This window comes from Scomber scombrus, chromosome 16, assembly GCF_963691925.1.
Source record: "Scomber scombrus chromosome 16, fScoSco1.1, whole genome shotgun sequence".
In the NCBI taxonomy this organism is placed as follows: domain Eukaryota; kingdom Metazoa; phylum Chordata; class Actinopteri; order Scombriformes; family Scombridae; genus Scomber; species Scomber scombrus.
In genome coordinates, this window is record NC_084985.1 from 1343166 (window position 1) to 1363325 (window position 20160).

The 20160-nt window shown below is 38.9% G+C and overlaps 1 pseudogene and 6 gene segments (V, D, J or C); 5 read left to right on the forward strand and 2 right to left on the reverse strand.

Annotated features, from left to right (window-relative positions):
- The first annotated feature begins 996 nt into the window (after positions 1 to 996).
- LOC133996768 (immunoglobulin kappa variable 4-1-like) lies at positions 997 to 1513 on the forward strand. The segment is given in 2 exon segments: positions 997 to 1085; positions 1191 to 1513. Coding segments are annotated over 2 exon segments (375 nt in total).
- A 2506-nt stretch (positions 1514 to 4019) lies between these two features.
- On the forward strand, positions 4020 to 4592 carry LOC133996770 (immunoglobulin kappa variable 1-39-like). The segment is given in 2 exon segments: positions 4020 to 4071; positions 4288 to 4592. Coding segments are annotated over 2 exon segments (357 nt in total).
- A 1844-nt stretch (positions 4593 to 6436) lies between these two features.
- On the reverse strand, positions 6437 to 7763 carry LOC133996301 (Ig kappa-b4 chain C region-like; the record flags this gene model as incomplete). The annotated part of the segment is given in 2 exon segments: positions 6437 to 6934; positions 7733 to 7763. Coding segments are annotated over 2 exon segments (366 nt in total), but the record flags the coding sequence as incomplete, so codon positions are not given.
- A 509-nt stretch (positions 7764 to 8272) lies between these two features.
- On the forward strand, positions 8273 to 8791 carry LOC133996771 (immunoglobulin kappa variable 3-15-like). The segment is given in 2 exon segments: positions 8273 to 8361; positions 8469 to 8791. Coding segments are annotated over 2 exon segments (375 nt in total).
- Positions 8792 to 10375: 1584 nt separating this feature from the next.
- LOC133996772 (uncharacterized) lies at positions 10376 to 14379 on the forward strand (annotated as a pseudogene).
- A 2954-nt stretch (positions 14380 to 17333) lies between these two features.
- Positions 17334 to 18926, reverse strand: LOC133996299 (Ig kappa-b4 chain C region-like; the record flags this gene model as incomplete). The annotated part of the segment is given in 2 exon segments: positions 17334 to 17709; positions 18887 to 18926. Coding segments are annotated over 2 exon segments (366 nt in total), but the record flags the coding sequence as incomplete, so codon positions are not given.
- A 500-nt stretch (positions 18927 to 19426) lies between these two features.
- On the forward strand, positions 19427 to 19945 carry LOC133996773 (immunoglobulin kappa variable 4-1-like). The segment is given in 2 exon segments: positions 19427 to 19515; positions 19623 to 19945. Coding segments are annotated over 2 exon segments (375 nt in total).
- Positions 19946 to 20160: the final 215 nt, after the last annotated feature.

The window sequence follows — 20160 nt, forward strand, 5'->3', positions numbered from 1 at the left end:
AGTGGATCTGTTGATGAGGATAATATCATTGTTGCAGCATTAATGTCAAAAATCAAACACCAAACAAACTTTTAATATCTACATGGAACAAATATCAAGCAAAGTGAAAAATAGATTGTTGTGGAGAATCAAGTGTATTTACAATTCTGTCCACACTTGATTATGGTGATATTGTTTATATGCAGCTTCTCCCTCCACCTTAAAGCCTCTTGACTCCGTGTATCACAGAGCACTGTGCTTCATCACAGCTGATCAATTCCTCACTCACCATCACTTCTGATCAAAAGTGGGATGGTCCTCCATAGCTAACAGAAGGGAGCAGCATTGGATGAGCTTTATTTTCCAAGCTCTACTGCAAAATAAAGCCTGGTTTCCTCTGCTCTTTATTTCCATTTAATTACAGTATTCACAATATCAGGTCATATGACATTTTAATATCAGCAGTATCTCTAATTCTGCGTCAACTTGGAAAAAAATGGGATCAAATCAGTGGCGGCTGCTGTTGTTTTAAACAGGAGAAGCTCACTTTACGTCTTCATCATAAAACTTGTCATATTGAAGCAAGGCAGTTACAAATAAAAGTAGTGTTTAATTGAGGCCGTTGTATACTTCATCTATGCAACAGAACCACAGCAACACACACCTGAAAAAAGATTTTCAAAACTAGCCACTAGCCTGAAGAAGAGTTGGAAAGTCGCCAGATTTAGCGAGAAAGTCAAGCCACATTGGCAAAACTACACTCAGAAGAGTCAGCCTTCCCAAAGCTGTCTATCAAGGGCTTTGAGCCCTCCAAACATTTCCTCCAATCATCATACAGCAGCAGAGCGTCAGACCCGCCCACTGAAAAAATAACACTTGACAATGTGATGATTCTGTTAATCAGTCAGAGCATTTCCATAGAGAGCCACTTTGCATCAGCAGCACCATGCTCCAGTGCTCTGGGAGAGTTTATAGTCCTGAGAGTTGAACACTGGATGACTGACAGCTGTCCTTCATGACAACAGAAGCCACAGAAATCCTCCTCATCAAAAACATGACTTTGATCTCCGTCCTCATCTGGACTCTCCTCTGCTGCTGCTTCACAGGTAAAGTCCAGAGAATCAAACTCCTCTCCTCTATGAACATCCGTCCCTCTGAAATGAAGCCCACAAAACCATGATGCTACTTTGTTTTTGTCTCTGTATCCTCAGAGTCCAGAGGCCAGATCACAGTGACTCAGTCTGCAGCAGTGAGATCTGAACTGGGAGGATCTGCAACCATCAACTGTAAGACCAGTCAGAGAATTGAAACTAGGTACCGTTTAGCCTGGTACCAACAGAGAGTTGGAGATGCTCCTAAACCCCTCATTCGCTACACTAATGAGAGAATCTCAGGGATTCCAGATCGTTTTTCAGGCAGTGGATCAAACTCTGATTTCACTCTGACCATCAGTGGAGTTCAGGCTGAAGATGCAGCAGTTTATTACTGTCAGAGTTATCATGAAATCAACAGTCAGCGTGTGTTCACACAGTGAAAAAGCGTCGTACAAAAACCTCCCTCAGTCAGACTGAACCGAAACTGAACTGACTGCTGCAGCTGGAAGCTACTGCAGAGACTGATACAGTTCACTGAACACACACACACACACACACACACACACACACATACACACACATACACATACACATACACATACACATACACATACACATACACACACATACACACATACACACACACACACACACACACACACACACACACTTATAATATAGACTTAGAACACTATATACATGTGATAACAAATATGAATCTATAATCAGAATAAATAAATAAATTATATTACAGATAATAATCACAATATTTTGGTCTCACAGTGGATCAAACACAGTCACAACTTTGTTCCGATGACCTGAAAGAAACTGAAGGAAACTATTTAGTTGCATTGAAGTAAATTTAAAAAGACTGACCTGAGTGAGCCATGAGTTGTATTTCTGTGAAGAAACAAGAAACCCCAAAACAAACAAAAACGAACAAAACCAGATTGCCCATATGGAAAATCCAGCCATGATTGTGTCTCTTACAGATTATTTTGCACAATGTTTAATGTATGAAAGGTTTAAATTGGACAACAGTAAGTATTCATTGTTTTCTGTTCAGGGAGGAAAAACCTCTGAAGCAGCATTTTACATGAAGTAGGCTCCTCAAAGTTTAACTTGCTCCTCTCAGCCTTCACAAGTGCATCAATATTAGGAGTCAAATCCTGAGCAGCTGCCAGTTTCAGAAAGTCATTCAAGTGTTTGTTTTATATGAATCACAAGTCAGTTATCTGATGTTGGACGTTCACAGGCAGATCAGAAACCTCGACTGTGAAAGTTGAGCGAAAATAAACCTGTACAGTTGTGTTTTATTGAAAAATTGGAATTATTCCTCTGCAATTTTCATGGTTTGCAAAGTTATCCTTTGGGCTGATTTGGACTCCCTGTTTGACCCTCCTGCTCTTAAGAGTCTGTCTTTATGTTCCTTAGTAACTATTGTCCACCAGATGCCTTCAGACTTTATTTGTGAAGACTGGACCTGTGAGGGAGAAGGCTTAATTTCTTTTTCGAAAGACTGATTTATTACTTTGGTTGCCTTTTATTAATTGGTCTGTTCTCTTTCTTCGTGATGTTTTATTCCTATTCTTTAATCTTTGAGTTGTATGTGTGTCCGACTCTGTTCAGCTTTTCCCTCCACACTTTCCCTGCACACCTGCCCTGCATCATGTTCATCAGCCCTGCTCTGCTCCCAGTGTCTTTCCCAGCCAATCACTCCCAGCCTGCACCTGTGTCTAGTCACCTGTTCCCCATTCCCCCATAATTTCAGTCAGTATTTAAGTCTTTGTTGGATCATTTGTTCTGGTTCTGCTCTGTGTATTCAGTCTTGTTCAGCTAGTTTTGTTTCAGTTGAAGTGATTCTTGTGTTTTTTCTGTTAGTTTGCAGCAGCAGGAGGGTGTGCAGTGTTCCTCTGTTGCCCTCCAGATGCTGAAACAAGAAGAAGGAAAAATCCACCTTAAAATTGAAAAATACTTTCAAGTGTTCAACGATGAAGAAAAATATTTAAAGTTTTCAAGAATAATAAACTGTTGTTTATTTGATGGATTTGATCATTTTCACTGCTGCAAACCTCAAGTTTAATAAATAATCAGCAAAAAACACAAAACATTTTGATCATGAATTGAAATACTTACAACCCAACTGACAGAGCTCACAGAAGTTAAACTGATCATTATTAATCAGATACCACTTTGATTAATCCTGACTTTTATATGAATGTATTTTTAATGTGAAAGCAGTTAACATGTCCTTCTGTTTGAAATTGTTAGGGAGAGACTGAAAATAGTTTTGGCTTAAAAGTGAAAAAAGTTTTTAAAACAAGTATTTTAGCACACACATCTCTGTTATGTAGATAAACTCTGTCTAGACTTCTCAATGCCTCTTTAGCACTAACACTCCCGTCCTTTGATGCTTCTCTTTGGGCATTAGCGAGCAACAATCCCATCTCCCTTTCTGCCTTCGACATTTAAGAAATTATGTACACAACACACGCATAAGCATCATGAACAAATTGAAAGTACATATTTGCTTTCCAATTTTTTAATAATGTCTTGCTGTACTGATTCACCCAAACTTCATTAACCTGAGATATTAGCTGTCAGATAGTTTAGAAAAATGACTCAACACACAACACACACCTTTTATAGCTGTGGAACAATCCCAGTTTAGTTCAGCCAACTGATAAACATGGAAGACCAAACACAAGAGTGAGTGTAATGAGTACTTCACATTCGGGCTTTATGTTAATCTACATGAGGATGATGTAAATGTTGAGTTGTCCCAGCAGTGAGGAGGAAACAGCATGATATGTTGAGGACAGCTACAGTTGACTGACTCTGTGTGTTTGCATATCTGTCCTGCCTCTCTGCTCCCAGCCGTTAAGAGGCCAGTGTTGATCAGTGGCTGTCCAGACCTTTCAGAGCCACTGACACGCCGCCAGCACAATGATGATGTCACTGACTCTACTGCTGGGCACCCTGGGGCTCCTTGTTCAGGGTGAGACTCTCTGCTGAAAACTTGGCTTCAGGATGCAACCAGGTTCACCACAATGATGTTCTGCTGTGATGGAGAAACACTGAAACAAGCAGCATTTACCTTCTTCCATCTATTCTCCATGTTAAAGAAATGATACTCTTCTGTTTTCATGTTGATCATCTTTCTCCAAGCTGGATTTGTCTCAATAAGCCTTCTCCTCTTTTTCATGTTTTCCAGGTTCATCAGGACAAATCATCCTGACTCAGTCTCCTGGATCTCACTCTGCTGCTCCAGGACAGACTGTCAACATCAGATGTAAAACCAGTTCATATGTTTATAACAGCCTCCACTGGTACCTTCAGAAATCTGGAGAAGCTCCAAAATTCCTGATTTATGCAGCTACAACCCGTCAGTCTGGATTTTCAAATCGTTTTAGTGGAAGTGGATACGGCACTGACTTCACTCTGACCATCAGTGGAGTTCAGGCTGAAGATTCAGGAGTTTACTACTGTCAGCAGGGTTACAGCAAGTTCACACAGTGATACAACGTCGTACAAAAACCTCCCTCAGCTGGAGAGGAACTGATCTGCCTCAACAGCTGCACTCAGACCAAAACAACAGAGGTTTGACATAAAAGACATCACTTATTACAGCAATAACTCTATAATTATACTTTTAGTTATTTAAAGTAAGTTTCATTTTCAAGATTATTTAGTTGATACAGTGTCAGAACAGGATCACTGTGTTAGAGTGAGTCTCACTCAGAGTCAGAATCAAACACAGCTGAAGAATTTAATGTTTAATCTTCATGATAAAGGTAGTGTAATAAAAGTTAAATCATGATTTATAAGACAGCATTTTAACATTTGATTCTTTGCTTCTTAGTTTTTAAAATATTTGACTATATAACACATTATTAATAAAAGAGCAATTGTAGGAAATTAACATGAACACAGTTTGTTCAGCATTGAAAGATTGAACGTGCTCAACATCAGAGGCGAACAATACCAAAGACTTTCAGCTCTTAATAACTGATCATTTCATTTATTCATTTCACAGTAACAAAACATTACATTTTACAACTCTTCAGGAAATTAAAAGTCCATTAAATGTATTGTTTAATCTAATACAGTGTAGCGGACACAGCATCAGTACGGCTCAGAACATCATCTGGTCAGAGTCACCTTTGACCCTCAGATGAGTAAATTAGACCAGGTTTGATATAGAGACTGACATCATCTCTCTTTTGGACAAACAAAGATCCATTAACATTCCTTGGAGCAACCCAAAGTGACAAGAACTACATCAAAGTATTGTAAGACAGATTTTAGTCTCCTTCGGACGTCATAACTTATCGGAGAGACTTCTTTCTACCATCAGATTAGAGTCACACAGACCACCGTCATAAATTAAAAGACACATTCCTGACTTCCCCCTCTTTGTCTCCTGAAACCACACAGACCATGAAAGTGAGAATTAGTGTTAAAACTTGTAGAAAAACCCCTTGGTCAATAATATGGTTTAAACAATACCAATTACTTATATCAGTATCTATTACCTAAAGAAACGTCCATTGTAACAGCTATTACAGAGATCACAGATAAATGGGTATTTGAAGAACTGTCATTATACTTTCTGCTTTCATAAACACAAATGTTGGTATGAGAATGTTACTTAATGTGAGAAAATGTTACACAGATGTTATGTTTACATTATGGTGATAATCAATTATCTATCATGGAATAAGTAGATCAACAATGTGTTGATCATATTAATCCTTTTCAGGTTTTAATGAATCAAGCTGATGTCATATTAATGCCAGAATGATGCATCCTGTGTTCCTGTTAATATGTTATAGTATGCATTTTATAATCAGGATTAAATACTGAATGAATGATGATGATGAAAAGTTGAAAATTAGATCCTCAAAGATAGCTTGTGATGAATCTGATTGGCTGACACACGAGCCCTCCCCAGGAGAAAAATCAGCTGCACCGAAGCCGGCTTTGCTTTGTTTCAGGTTTTGCTCTGTCCATCGTTTCTTTCCTTCACCTCACACATTCTTGCTTTTGTCACCTTATCTTATTCTCTTAATCTTTAGTTATTCTTTATCTTAGTTTTCTTAAGTTTCTGTAATCTTGTAATTTTTATCAGCAAACGTACAGAGAAAAGGCCTTTAAAGTAAACACGTCATTAAGTTTTGCAGTCAGCCTGTTTTTTAAAATTTTTGAGTATTTTGAGAGATCTCTCCAGAAAGTTATTTCCTCAACATCTGTCATCAACATCTGAGAGCTTTTGGGCGGATAAACGTCTGGAAACACTGCTATCATTAAGAGAGATTAATATGATCATTATAATAATAATCAAGCTGCAAATATCATTGATTTGATGAACACGTCTTTATTTTTCTTGAAATATTAAAATAAAAAAGCAAGAAACATCATTACTGCCACATTTAAAGAGACAGAGGGAGAAAAAAACAGAGTTGCAGAGATCAGAGTGAGAGCAGTAGCAGAGTAAAACCAGTAGCAGAGTCCCAGTGAGTCAGGTCAGGACTGGGAACACTGGTCTCTCCTCAGTGTCTCTGAGAGTGGAGTCTGGGAGCCCTGGGTGGCCTCACAGGTCACAGAGCCCACCTTCCTCCACTGGTCTGCAGTGAGCCTCAGGGTGCTGCTCCAGCTGTAGTGGCCGTCCTGCTGCAGCACCCTGAGGCTCCTGCTCTGCTCCCAGCTGCTGCTGCTGCTGCTGCTGCTGCCGTCCACCTTCCAGGCCAGACTCCAGTCTGAGGGGAAGCCCTTGTTGGCCTGACACGTGAGCGTGGCCTTCCCCTGCTGCAGCTCCTGGCCGGAGGGGGGCAGCACCGTCAGGGTGGGACGGATATCACCTAGGAGACACCAATCACATTAGAGGACAGGGAACACACAGCTGTCAAACACCAGACACTTGGACACCTTTACTGTGTGAGAGTGGATTTTCCCCTTTAAGGAGTTTGTGTCAGATGCTTTTTCTGCTCCACCAGTCACTCACTCACACATTGTTTCACTTCCCTTTAAGAAACCTCTCATGCAGATCAGCACAGAAAGAATCATCGTACAGTTTGACCTGAAATATATCAAACTACACTGCAAATAAAACAACAAGATTTCACAACTTTCTCATCAAAAATGTTAACAAAGCATTACATTACAACACTCACTGGAAACATCACCAAACACAGAAGATGAACTGACCACCAGCTGATTTCAAACATCACTTAGCAAACTGTTCAAATGACTTCAAACTACATTTGAAACAATACAGAGATCAGAAATTTGGCACATTTTCAAACACCCATTGTTATCATCACTCTTCTTCATTTCATTTGAACACATTATATTCCGATCAATGGTAAAAAACTGAATCGAAAAATTAAAAATTATTATTAAAAAATCACTTTAAAATGCATCTAAATCTTCATCTTTTCTACATGTCAAGTTATTAAATTTCAGTCTGACAGGAATGTGTAAAGAACAGTTTAGTGAAGCTGCTCTGAGTTATCCTCCATGGTAAAGAAGGAGAAATACAACATGAATACTAAAAGTGCCGAAATAAAAATGATGTTTTTATCTACTGTAAGCATTCAAAAGCTTAATTCAAAACACTATTTTACAATATTGTATTTATCATTTGAGCAGAAACTTACTTCCAACATCCAGTCTGGTTCCTCCACCGAACGTGTACCACAGTGATACAAACTCATTGAGCCGTCGTACAAAAACCTCTCACTGTAGAGAGACACGGCTCTCTGACTTTGACACAAACAAACTCACTAAAATTAGACTCTTGTTTGTCACATTTTTAACGTAATTTCACAACTAACAACAACACAGTGATACGCATTTCATATATATGTAATTTTATTTAACATATGTTCATTTTTATTGAATTCATAATAAGTGTTTGTGGTAATACATTTAAATACAACAAATTACATTCTGCTGTCAATACACATGAATCCCAAACCACCTTAAAATGATCATTGACACATTATGAATCAATACTCTGATAAGTTGATTGATCCATTGATTAAACAGCATCATCAGAGTAATCCAAGTCCCTGTTGGAGTCAGTCAGAGCATTTCCATAGAGAGCCACTTTGCATCAGCAGCACCATGCTCCAGTGCTCTGGGAGAGTTTATAGTCCTGAGAGTTGAACACTGGATGACTGACAGCTGTCCTTCATGACAACAGAAGCCACAGAAATCCTCCTCATCAAAAACATGACTTTGATCTCCGTCCTCATCTGGACTCTCCTCTGCTGCTGCTTCACAGGTAAAGTCCAGAGAATCAAACTCCTCTCCTCTATGAACATCCGTCCCTCTGAAATGAAGCCCACAAAACCATGATGCTGCTTTATGTTTTTGTCTCTGTATCCTCAGAGTCCAGAGGCCAGATCACAGTGACTCAGTCTGCAGCAGTGAGATCTGAACTGGGACGATCTGCAACCATCAGCTGTAGGACCAGTCAGGATGTTGATAGTGGGATCTACTTAGCCTGGTACCAACAGAGAGATGGAGAAATTCCGAAACTCCTAATTTACCAGGCTACCACTCGAGCATCAGGGATTCCAGGTCGTTTTTCAGGCAGTGGATCAAACACTGATTTCACTCTGACCATCAGTGGAGTTCAGGCTGAAGATGCAGCAGTTTATTACTGTCAGAGTTATCATTATATCAACAGTCAACGTGTGTTCACACAGTGAAAAAGCGTCGTACAAAAACCTCCCTCAGTCAGACTGAACAGAAACTGAACTGACTGCTGCAGCTGGAAGCTACTGCAGAGACTGATACAGTTCACTGAACACACACACACACACACACACACACACACACACACACACACACACACACACACACACACACACACACACACACACACACACACACACACACACACACACACAGATGATAACATGATAGAAGTTGAATTAAATTATTTAGATACACTGAATTAAATTTAAGTGAAAACATGTATTTCATCATCAATCATATTTCAATCATATGAAATGTGATATGAAGTTTTACATTTATAACATCAGATTCTTTAAATCTTGAATTAAACTTCTGTATCAAGGCGTCTCCACAGCTCAGCAGCTGATTGACAGGTCTGTGTAGACTCTACCTGTTAGCTGTTCTAGCTGTGTTCACTTTCTCTCATATTCACTTTGTTATACAGAGCAGTAACAACGCTGCTGAAGACAAAGTTTGGACTGGCAGTAGTGGATCTGTTAGATGAGGATAATATCATTGTTGCAGCATTAATGAAAAGAAAAAGATCCAGTGGAAGAGCAGATATTCAGTGAGACCACTGAACATGTGGAAGCAGCTGCACACTGATCAAAGCTCTTGTGGCGTCTACAGTTTGTGAATCGCAGCTACATGAAGATTATTGTTTGAAAGAATTGCACATTAGTGACTTTATGATCCTAAGAGCTCCAACAGATGTAAATACAGACTCTCAGACACAGAGGTATAAATCAGCCTTTTATTATTCATCAACTCATCAATACAGCATTACACCAGTCGATCCCACAATCTGTCTACTAGCTTCCTGTCTCTGCTCCTCCATCCACATGCTGTAATACAGAACAATACAGTACAGAGCAGGACAGAGAGGACACATGTGAAGAGCACACACTCACTGCTTCTGTTCAAATGTTCTCACTTCATCTTTAACTTTAACTTTTCCATCTTTAAACATAATGAAAAAGTCCAGAGTACCAAACATTTAACAAATTTATTAATAAAATAACAAACAACTTCCAACAAAAACTGGTCAATAAGAAGAGAAGACACCCAGACCAGTCCACAAAGGGATGAAGGATCTGGGCTGTCCCCTCTAATCTAATCATAGAAACTAAATGGACTACCAGACCCACCAAACACACAGAAAACTAACAAACATAAAGAAATAAAACATGACAAAAACAACACAAACTGCTGCTGCTGATGTAAAGTAGAATAGAGTGTGAGCCAAATGTCTCTCCCTCTATATCGGTCCTCCCTCAATCAGACTGGATCAGGACCTGGGAGAAAACACACAACATTATGAATGGAAATTCATGTTATACAAATCCTTTCCAGCAGGGGGCAGTATGTTATAGTGACATGAATAGATCTTTATCGTTTACATCAAGCAACAAAAAATAATGAAAATGTGATGATTCTGTTAATCAGTCAGAGCATTTCCATAGAGAGCCACTTTGCATCAGCAGCACCATGCTCCAGTGCTCTGGGAGAGTTTATAGTCCTGAGAGTTGAACACTGGATGACTGACAGCTGTCCTTCATGACAACAGAAGCCACAGAAATCCTCCTCATCAAAAACATGACTTTGATCTCCGTCCTCATCTGGACTCTCCTCTGCTTCATTCAGGGTGAGGAAAATCATTTTTCTGTCATTTGGAGTGTAGCTGAGTTTCACCTCAACATCTCATGTCCAGTGTTTCTTCTCTCTCTTCAGGGTTTGTTGGACAAAATGTTGTTGTGACTCAGCCAGCAGCCAAAACAGTGCAGCTCGGTCAAACTGCCTCTATTGACTGTAAAGTTAATAGGCAAGTTGCTACATGCTGTTCGCCCACAAAACATTATCTGGCCTGGTACCAACAGAGAGATGGAGAAGCTCCTAAACTTCTTATTAAAAGGGCCAACGAGCGACTATCAGGGATTCCAGATAATTTTTCAGGCAGTGGATCAAACTCTGACTTCACTCTGACCATCAGTGGAGTTCAGGCTGAAGATGCAGCAGTTTATTACTGTCAGAGTCATCATTGGATCAACAGTCAGCGTGTGTTCACACAGTGAAAAAGCGTCGTACAAAAACCTCCCTCAGTCAGACTGAACAGAAACTGAACTGACTGCTGCAGCTGGAAGCTACTGCAGAGACTGATACAGTTCACTGAACACACACACACACACACACACACACACACACACACACACACACACACACACACACACACACACACACACACACACACACACACACACACACACACACACACACACACACACACGCACACGAATAAATAAATCAATTGTATTACAGATAATAATCACAATATTTTGGTCTCACAGTGGAACAAACACAGTCACAACTTTAATATGATGACCTGAAAGAAACTGAAGGAAACTATTTAGTTGCATTGAAGTAAATTTAAAAAGACTGACCTGAGTGAGCCATGAGTTGTATTTATGTGGAGTTTGACAATTACTTACAGATTATTTTGAACCTTTTGAACAATGTTTAATGTATGAAAGGTTTAAATATGACAACAGTATGTATTCATTGTTTTCTGTTCAGGGAGGAAAAACCTCTGAAGCAGCATTTTACATGAAGTCGGCTCCTCACAGTTTAACTTGCTCCTCTCAGCCTTCACAAGTGCATCAATATTAGGAGTCAAATCCTGAGCAGCTGCTAGTTTCAGAAAGTCATTCAAGTGTTTGTTTTATATGAATCACAAGTCAGTTATCTGATGTTGGACGTTCACAGGCAGATCAGAAACCTCGACTGTGAAAGTTGAGTGAAAATAAACCTGTACAGTTGTGTTTTATTGAAAAAATTGGAATTATTCCTCTGCAATTTTCATGGATTGCAAAGTTATCCAGTGGGCTGATTTGGACTCCCTGTTTGACCCTCCTGCTCTTAAGAGGCTGTCTTTATGTTCCTTAGTAACTATTGTCCACCAGATGCCTTCAGACTTTATTTGTGAAGACTGGACCTGTGAGGGAGAAGGCTTATTTTCTTTTGTCGAAAAGACTGAATTATTACTTTGGTTGCCTTTTATTAGTTGGTCTGTTCTCTTTCTTCATGCTGTTTTATTCTTATTCTTTAGTCTTTGAGTTGTATGTGTGTCCGACTCTGTTCAGCTTTTCCCTCCACACTTTCCCTGCACACCTGCCCTGCATCGTGTTCGTCAGCCCTGCTCTGCTCCCAGTGTCTTTCCCAGCCAATCACTCCCAGCCTGCACCTGTGTCTGGTCACCTGTTCCCCATTCCCCCATTATTTCAGTCAGTATTTAAGTCTTTGTTGGATCATTTGTTCTGGTTCTGCTCTGTGTATTCAGACTTGTTCAGCTAGTTTTGTTTTTACCTGCAATTCCAAGAATAAAGACCTTTTAGTTTAGTTCTGCTTTTGCCTTTGGTCTCTGCAATGGGTCCACCTGCTCAAAGATTCCTTAGTTTCAGAGAAAGATTGACTTAAACACATTCATTCAGCCTGCAGCAGTGGCATCTGCTCTGGGAGGATCTGTCTCCATCAGCTGTAGGACCAGTCAGAGAGTTTATGTTTTGGAGTAAATCACTATTTAGCCTGTTATGAACAAAAATATGGTGAATCTCTTAAATTACTCATTAACTATCTTATCACTTCAGCATTAGGGATTACAGACCATTTTACAGTCAGTGTAGCAAACAACCTATATAAATATAATTTAGCTCTACTAAAGGATAAAGACTGAATCAGTTTAACACTGTGACAGACAGCAACATATCTCTGCAGTCTGTGTAGACGTTCACTGTAGTTAACAGCATCAATGGCAGCACTTTAATATAAAGGTATAACACTGATAGTCTTATAATGCATGTTCAATCTCAGGTCATTTACAAAATTACAAAGTCAAACCACTGGAATGTAACTTCATGTTGAAAGCTGTTATTGTTTAAAAACTACTTTTTAAATTTTAAACTATTTACGTGAACTTTCCTATATGTTATACTATATTATTTTATTTAATGATTTGACAGTTTTGCTAGTCTGTTATATTGTATTTATTGCTGTAACAATGTTTTTTGTTTGTCATCATTTTCATGGTGTGATATTTTGAGGTCTTGAAATTCTGCTGTGAAGAAATAAAGTGTAAAACAGTTGCAGTGATTCTTGTGTTTTTTCTGTCAGTTTGCAGCAGCAGGAGGGTGTGCAGTGTTCCTCTGTTGCCCTCCAGATGCTGAAACAAGAAGAAGGAAAAATCCACCTTAAAATTGAAAAATACTTCTAAGTGTTCAACAGTGAAAAAAAGTATTTTTCAGGAGAAATAAACTGTTGTTTCTTTGATGGATTTGATCTGTTTGAAATTGTTAGAGAGAGACTGAAAATGGTTTTGGCATAAAAGGAAAAAAGGTTAAAAAAAAAGTTTTTGAGCTCACACATCTCTGTTATGTAGATGAACTCTGTCTAGACTTCTCAATGCCTCTTTAGCACTAACACTCCCGTCCTTTGATGCTTCTCTTTGGGCATTAGCGAGCAACAATCCCATCTGCCTTCGACATTTAAAAAATTATGTACACAACACACGCATAAGCATCATGAACAAATTGAACGTACACATTTGCTTTCCAACTTTTTAATAATGTCTTGCTGTACTGATTTATCCAAACTTCATTAACCTGAGATATTAGCTGTCAGATAGTATAGAAAAATGACTCAACACACAACACACACCTTTTATAGCTGTGGAACAATCCCAGTTTAGTTCCACCGACTGATAAACATGGAAGAACAAACACAAGAGTGAGTGTAATGAGAACTTCACATTCAGGCTTTATGTTAATCTACATGAGGATGATGTAAATGTTGAGTTGTCCCAGCAGTGAGGAGGAAACAGCATGATATGTTGAGGACAGCTACAGTTGACTGACTCTGTGTGTTTGGATATCTGTCCTGCCTCTCTGCTCCCAGCCGTTAAGAGGCCAGTGTTGATCAGTGGCTGTCCAGACCTTTCAGAGCCACTGACACGCCGCCAGCACAATGATGATGTCACTGACTCTACTGCTGGGCACCCTGGGGCTCCTTGTTCAGGGTGAGACTCTCTGCTGAAAACTTGGCTTCAGGATGCAACCAGGTTCACCACAATGATGTTCTGCTGTGATGGAGAAACACTGACACAAGCAGCATTTACCTTCTTCCATCTATTCTCCATGTTAAAGAAATGATACTCTTCTGTTTTCATGTTGATCATCTTTCTCCAAGCTGGATTTGTCTCAATAAGCCTTCTCCTCTTTTTCATGTTTTCCAGGTTCATCAGGACAAATCACTGTGACTCAGTCTCCTGGATCTCAGTCTGTTGCTCCAGGACAGACTGTCAACATCAGATATAAACTGGTACCTTCAGAAATCTGGAGAAGCTCCTAAACTCCTGATTTATCAAGCTACAACCCGTCAGTCTGGAGTTTCAGATCGTTTTACTGGAAGTGGATCAGGCACTGACTTCACTCTGACCATCAGTAGAGTTCAGGCTGAAGATTCAGGAGTTTACTACTGTCAGCAGAGTCGCAGCTACCCGTTCACACAGTGATACAACGTTGTACAAAAACCTCCCTCAGCTGGAGAGGAACTGATCTGACTCAACAGCTGCACTCAGACCAAAACAACAGAGGTTTGACATAAAAGACATCACTTATTACAGCAATAACTCTATAATTATACTTTTAGTTATTTAAAGTAAGTATAATTTTAAAGATTATTTAGTTGATACAGTGTCAGAACAGGATCACTGTGTTAGAGTGAGTCTCACTCAGAGTCAGAGACAAACACAGCTGAAGAATTTAAGTTTATGTTTAATCTTTATGAAAAAGGTTGTATAATAAAAGTTAAATCATGATTTATAAGACAGCATTTTCACATTTGTTTCATTATGTTTATTTTAAATTCCTATATTTTGCTTATTTTCTGTCTGAAACTCACTATTGAACTCTTAAAGCATATTATATCCTTTCTGCTAGATAAATGAACTCTTTCCATTAGAATAATATTGATATCAGCTTCATTATTTAGTCACATGGAGAATGTTTAAGTCCAACAGACTGAACAAAACCAAAACTCAATATGGCTGCGTTCACACTGCAAGACAAAATCCATTTTTTTAGCCAATCTAGATTGGAACCAGATGGCTCTTATGAAGTCTGAACAGTCATAAATCACATGAAATCCGATTTTTATAAACCAGATGAAAACCAGCTTTGGGAGGTAGTTTCAAATTGCATTTGGACAGATGTGTCTGAGTCTGAACAGCTCCAAACACTCAAATGGGATTTGACTGTCCGTGACGTCTCTCTACAGATTGGTCATTAATGTGGCCCAGTCTGAACAGAGCCACATCCCATTTGGACACTTGTTAAAAACAGTGTGGACAGTCGGGCCTAAAAATCTGATTTGAGAAGGAATCAGATTTGAATCAGATTTGCCTGCAATCTGAACGCAGCCTACGAGTATCAGACAAGTCAGATCAATTCAGAATGTATTTCATTGATATTTGAATATTTCTTTGTTCCAGCATATTGACTCTGGTCACTGCTCTCTACAGTCACAGTTTCAAAGATTTAAAAGATTAGAAGTAATCAATAAAATCCTGAAAAAGTGTAGTTGAAAGTTAAAATTAGTCTGATTTTAGCAATGTCTCTAAGATGGTAAAAACACGTTTGCATTATTATTATTGTAAATAAAATTGTCACCATGTCACCATTGTAGAACCAACTAGAAAATTCCAAAGAAATTTTGTGTGCCAATAATATTTATTTAAACTAATCAAGTATAGTCTACTTATTTTTTTAACAGACAAGAACATCACTGTTATAAAGTAACAAGTAAATCTTATATATATATTAAGTAAATCTTATAATTTTTTTTATTATATATTTTTTATTTTAATTGACTTAGTTGTATGGAATTATAGTACTCATTATCATTTTGTACATTTTGTTCATCTTCTATTGATAAATGTTGAATCATTTTATACACCACACATCATACAACTACAATACAATAAAACTATTTATTTTGTCCACAGAAAACATGAATTAATCTCTCCATTCAAATGAATTAGCTCAGTTAACTGGCAAAACAGACAGACAGGAATTAGCCAATCGCAACAAAGTAGCTCAGTTTCTGCCCAGCGACAGGTTGCTAAGGGCAGCTAAGGCCCTACGGTTGCTACGGCGATGTGAGAATCTGCTTGGAAAAGATTCTCAAAATGCCCCAGAATTTGGCTTCTGACAAGGTCCCCGAACAATTGCAAACTGTGAAAAAACCGTAACTCCTGTCCAAAAACCAAAAAACACCGTGAGAGACACAGAAGCTGGCAGATTCTGACAGTGTTTATTTTATTCAGATATTCTTTAAAATGAGGGAGTAAGCTCAGTGCGAAGACAGAGTGAGATTATTTTGAAAAAAAAGATGATAACATTAGGGTCAATGGGGAGCGAGACAGGTATTGCTGCCGGTCTCGGCCCCCCCGTTTAAATTTTGTGCAGACCCCGCCTGTCAAAATCAAATTTTATGAATCCCAACACCTATGTCTACATTTTGACAAAATATTATTTGTCTCCTTTTTACCGTTTGGCCTGTGAGCTCTAGTTAAAAATAAAAATTAAGGTAATTATTTACTGCTTCTCGCACTCAAGCTAACTGACGCTTACACTCTAACTTTTAAGAAAAAGTGATTTCCACTCCTCGTTTGACTGCTTATAGTTTGAAAAGCTTACATGTTATATAAAAACAGTTTGGTGTTTTGGAGAGAGCAGAAGTTTTCCTCCGTTTTAAAGGTTGAATCACATTTCTACGTGCAGGTATGAGAGAGCTAGGTGACTTCGAAAAAAGATGAAATTGAATGTGTGTTTAACATTTGAGCCCCCTCTAAAAACAGTATGCTGATGTGTCAATATTTCACAGGTCACAACCAAAGATCACATTCATTTTATGTGATTGTATGCTGATGATATTATGCTTTTTATTTCTAAAGCTACAATAGTTTAACAAGTTCAGATATATTCAGAAGGTTTTACTTTTCTCAGAATGTCAAAACAAACAACAGAACAAATTAAATAAAAACATGTTAAAACTGATGTTGAATTTGAATATTTAGAAGAAGCAGATCACCCTCATGTCACTTTAGAAATCTGTAATATGAACTGAAACAAGCTCAAGTCTGAAATACGTGTTTTATTGTTTGAATTTCAGAATACTGGTATATAGACAAACAGCAGACAGATGTGAAGGACACCATGTGTTACCCGACTGCCTGGTATGTCAATTTATATTGAGGAGAGATCAGTTTTTGTACATTTAATGGAAACACTGCTATCATTAAGAGAGATTAATATGATCATTATAATAATAATAAAGCTGCAAATATCATTGATTTGATGAACATGTCTTTATTTTCTTGAAACATTAAAATCAAAAAGCAAGAAACATCATTACTGCAACATTTAAAGAGACAGAGGGAGAAAAAATATAGTTGCAGAGATCAGAGTGAGAGCAGTAGCAGAGTTAAACCAGTAGCAGAGTCCCAGTGAGTCAGGTCAGGACTGGGAACACTGGTCTCTCCTCAGTGTCTCTGAGAGTGGAGACTGGGAGCCCTGGGTGGCCTCACAGGTCACAGAGCCCACCTTCCTCCACTGGTCTGCAGTGAGCCTCAGGGTGCTGCTCCAGCTGTAGTGGCCGTCCTGCTGCAGCACCCCGGGGCTCCTGCTCTGCTCCCAGCTGCTGCTGCTGCTGCCGTCCACCTTCCAGGCCAGACTCCAGTCTGAGGGGAAGCCCTTGTTGGCCAGACACGTGAGCGTGGCCTTCCCCTGCTGCAGCTCCTGGCTGGAGGGAGGCAGCACCGTCAGGGTGGGACGGACATCACCTAGGAGACACCAATCACATTAGAGGACAGGGACCACACAGCTGTCAAACACCAGACACTTGGACACCTTTACTGTGTGAGAGTGGATTTTCCCCTTTAAGGAGTTTGTGTCAGATGCTTTTTCTGCTCCACCAGTCACTCACTCACACATTGTTTCACTTCCCTTTAAGAAACCTCTCATGCAGATCAGCACAGAAAGAATCATCGTACAGTTTGACCTGAAATATATCAAACTACACTGCAAATAAAACAACAACATTTCACAACTTTCTCATCAAAATCATCAAAAATGTTAACAAAGCATTACATTACAACACTCACTGGAAACATCACCAAACACAGAAGATGAACTGACCACCAGCTGATTTCAAACATCACTTAGCAAACTGTTCAAATGACTTCAAACTACATTTGAAACAATACAGAGATCAGAAATTTGGCACATTTTCAAACACCCATTGTTATCATCACTCTGCTTCATTTGAACACATTATATTCCAATCAATGGTAAAAAATTGAATCTTACAATAAAAAATGATTGTTATAAAATCACTTTAAAATGCATCTAAATCTGCATCTTTTCTACATGTCAAGTTATTAAATTTCAGTCTGACAGGAATGTGTAAAGAACAGTTTAGTGAAGCTGCTCTGAGTTATCCTCCATGGTAAAGAAGGAGAAATACAACATGAAAACTAAAAGTGCCGAAATAAAAATGATATATTTATCTACTGTAAGCATTCAAAAGCTTAATTCAAAACACTATTTTACAATATTGTATTTATCATTTGAGCAGAAACTTACTTCCAACATCCAGTCTGGTTCCTCCACCGAACGTGAACCACAGTGATACAAACTCATTGAGCCGTCGTACAAAAACCTCTCACTGTAGAGAGACACGGCTCTCTGACTTTGAACCCTGAACTAAAACTACAAGCTCTAAAAATGTAACTTTACCGTCAAAGTTGTTAAATTAATGATTTATCGTCTAAATTAATGTTTTATTTTCTTTACAGCAAGTTTCTGAGTTTTAAATGCAAAAGTGGTCTTTGTCTCTAAGTGCAAATTATGTATAAAAAACAGTTTGACATGAAAGTGGACGCAAAAAAACTGTCTAATATAAAGGAAAAAAATAAAATAATCTGTTTAAATGATAAATATTTGAAACATTTGACTTACTTCCAACATCCAGTCTGGTTCCTCCACCGAACGTGTACCACAGTGATACAAACTCATTGAGCCGTCGTACAAAAACCTCTCACTGTAGAGAGACACGGCTCTCTGACTTTGACACAAACAAACTCACTAAAATTAGACTCTTGTTTGTCACATTTTTAACATAATTTCACAACAGACAACAACACAGTGATACGCATTTCATATATATGTAATATTATTTAAAATATATACATTTTTATTGCTTTTATATTAAGTGTTTGTGGTAATACATTTAAATATAGCAAATTACATTCTGCTGTCAATACACATGAATCCCAAACCACCTTAAAATGATCACTGACACATTATGAATCAATACTCTGATAAGTTGATTGATCCATTGATTAAACAGCATCATCAGAGTAATCCAAGTCCCTGTTGGAGTCAGTCAGAGCATTTCCATAGAGAGCCACTTTGCATCAGCAGCACCATGCTCCAGTGCTCTGGGAGAGTTTATAGTCCTGAGAGTTGAACACTGGATGACTGACAGCTGTCCTTCATGACAACAGAAGCCACAGAAATCCTCCTCATCAAAAACATGACTTTGATCTCCGTCCTCATCTGGACTCTCCTCTGCTGCTGCTTCACAGGTAAAGTCCAGAGAATCAAACTCCTCTCCTCTATGAACATCCGTCCCTCTGAAATGAAGCCCACAAAACCATGATGCTGCTTTATGTTTTTGTCTCTGTATCCTCAGAGTCCAGAGGCCAAGTCACAGTGACTCAGTCTGCAGCAGTGAGATCTGAACTGGGACGATCTGCAACCATCAACTGTAAGACCAGTCAGAGAGTTAATGATGGGAACGACTTATTCTGGTATCAACATAGAGATGGAGAAGCTCCTAAACTTCTCATTTACTGGGCTACACGTCGACAATCAGGGATTCCAGATCGCTTTTCAGGCAGTGGATCAAACTCTGACTTCACTCTGACCATCAGTGGAGTTCAGGCTGAAGATGCAGCAGTTTATTACTGTCAGAGTTATCATTATATCAACAGTCAGCGTGTGTTCACACAGTGAAAAAGCGTCGTACAAAAACCTCCCTCAGTCAGACTGAACCGAAACTGAACTGACTGCTGCAGCTGGAAGCTACTGCAGAGACTGATACAGTTCACTGAACACACACACACACACACACACACACACACACACACACACACACACACACACACACACACACACACACAAACACACACACAAACACACAGAGTCATATATGGACATTAATATCTACA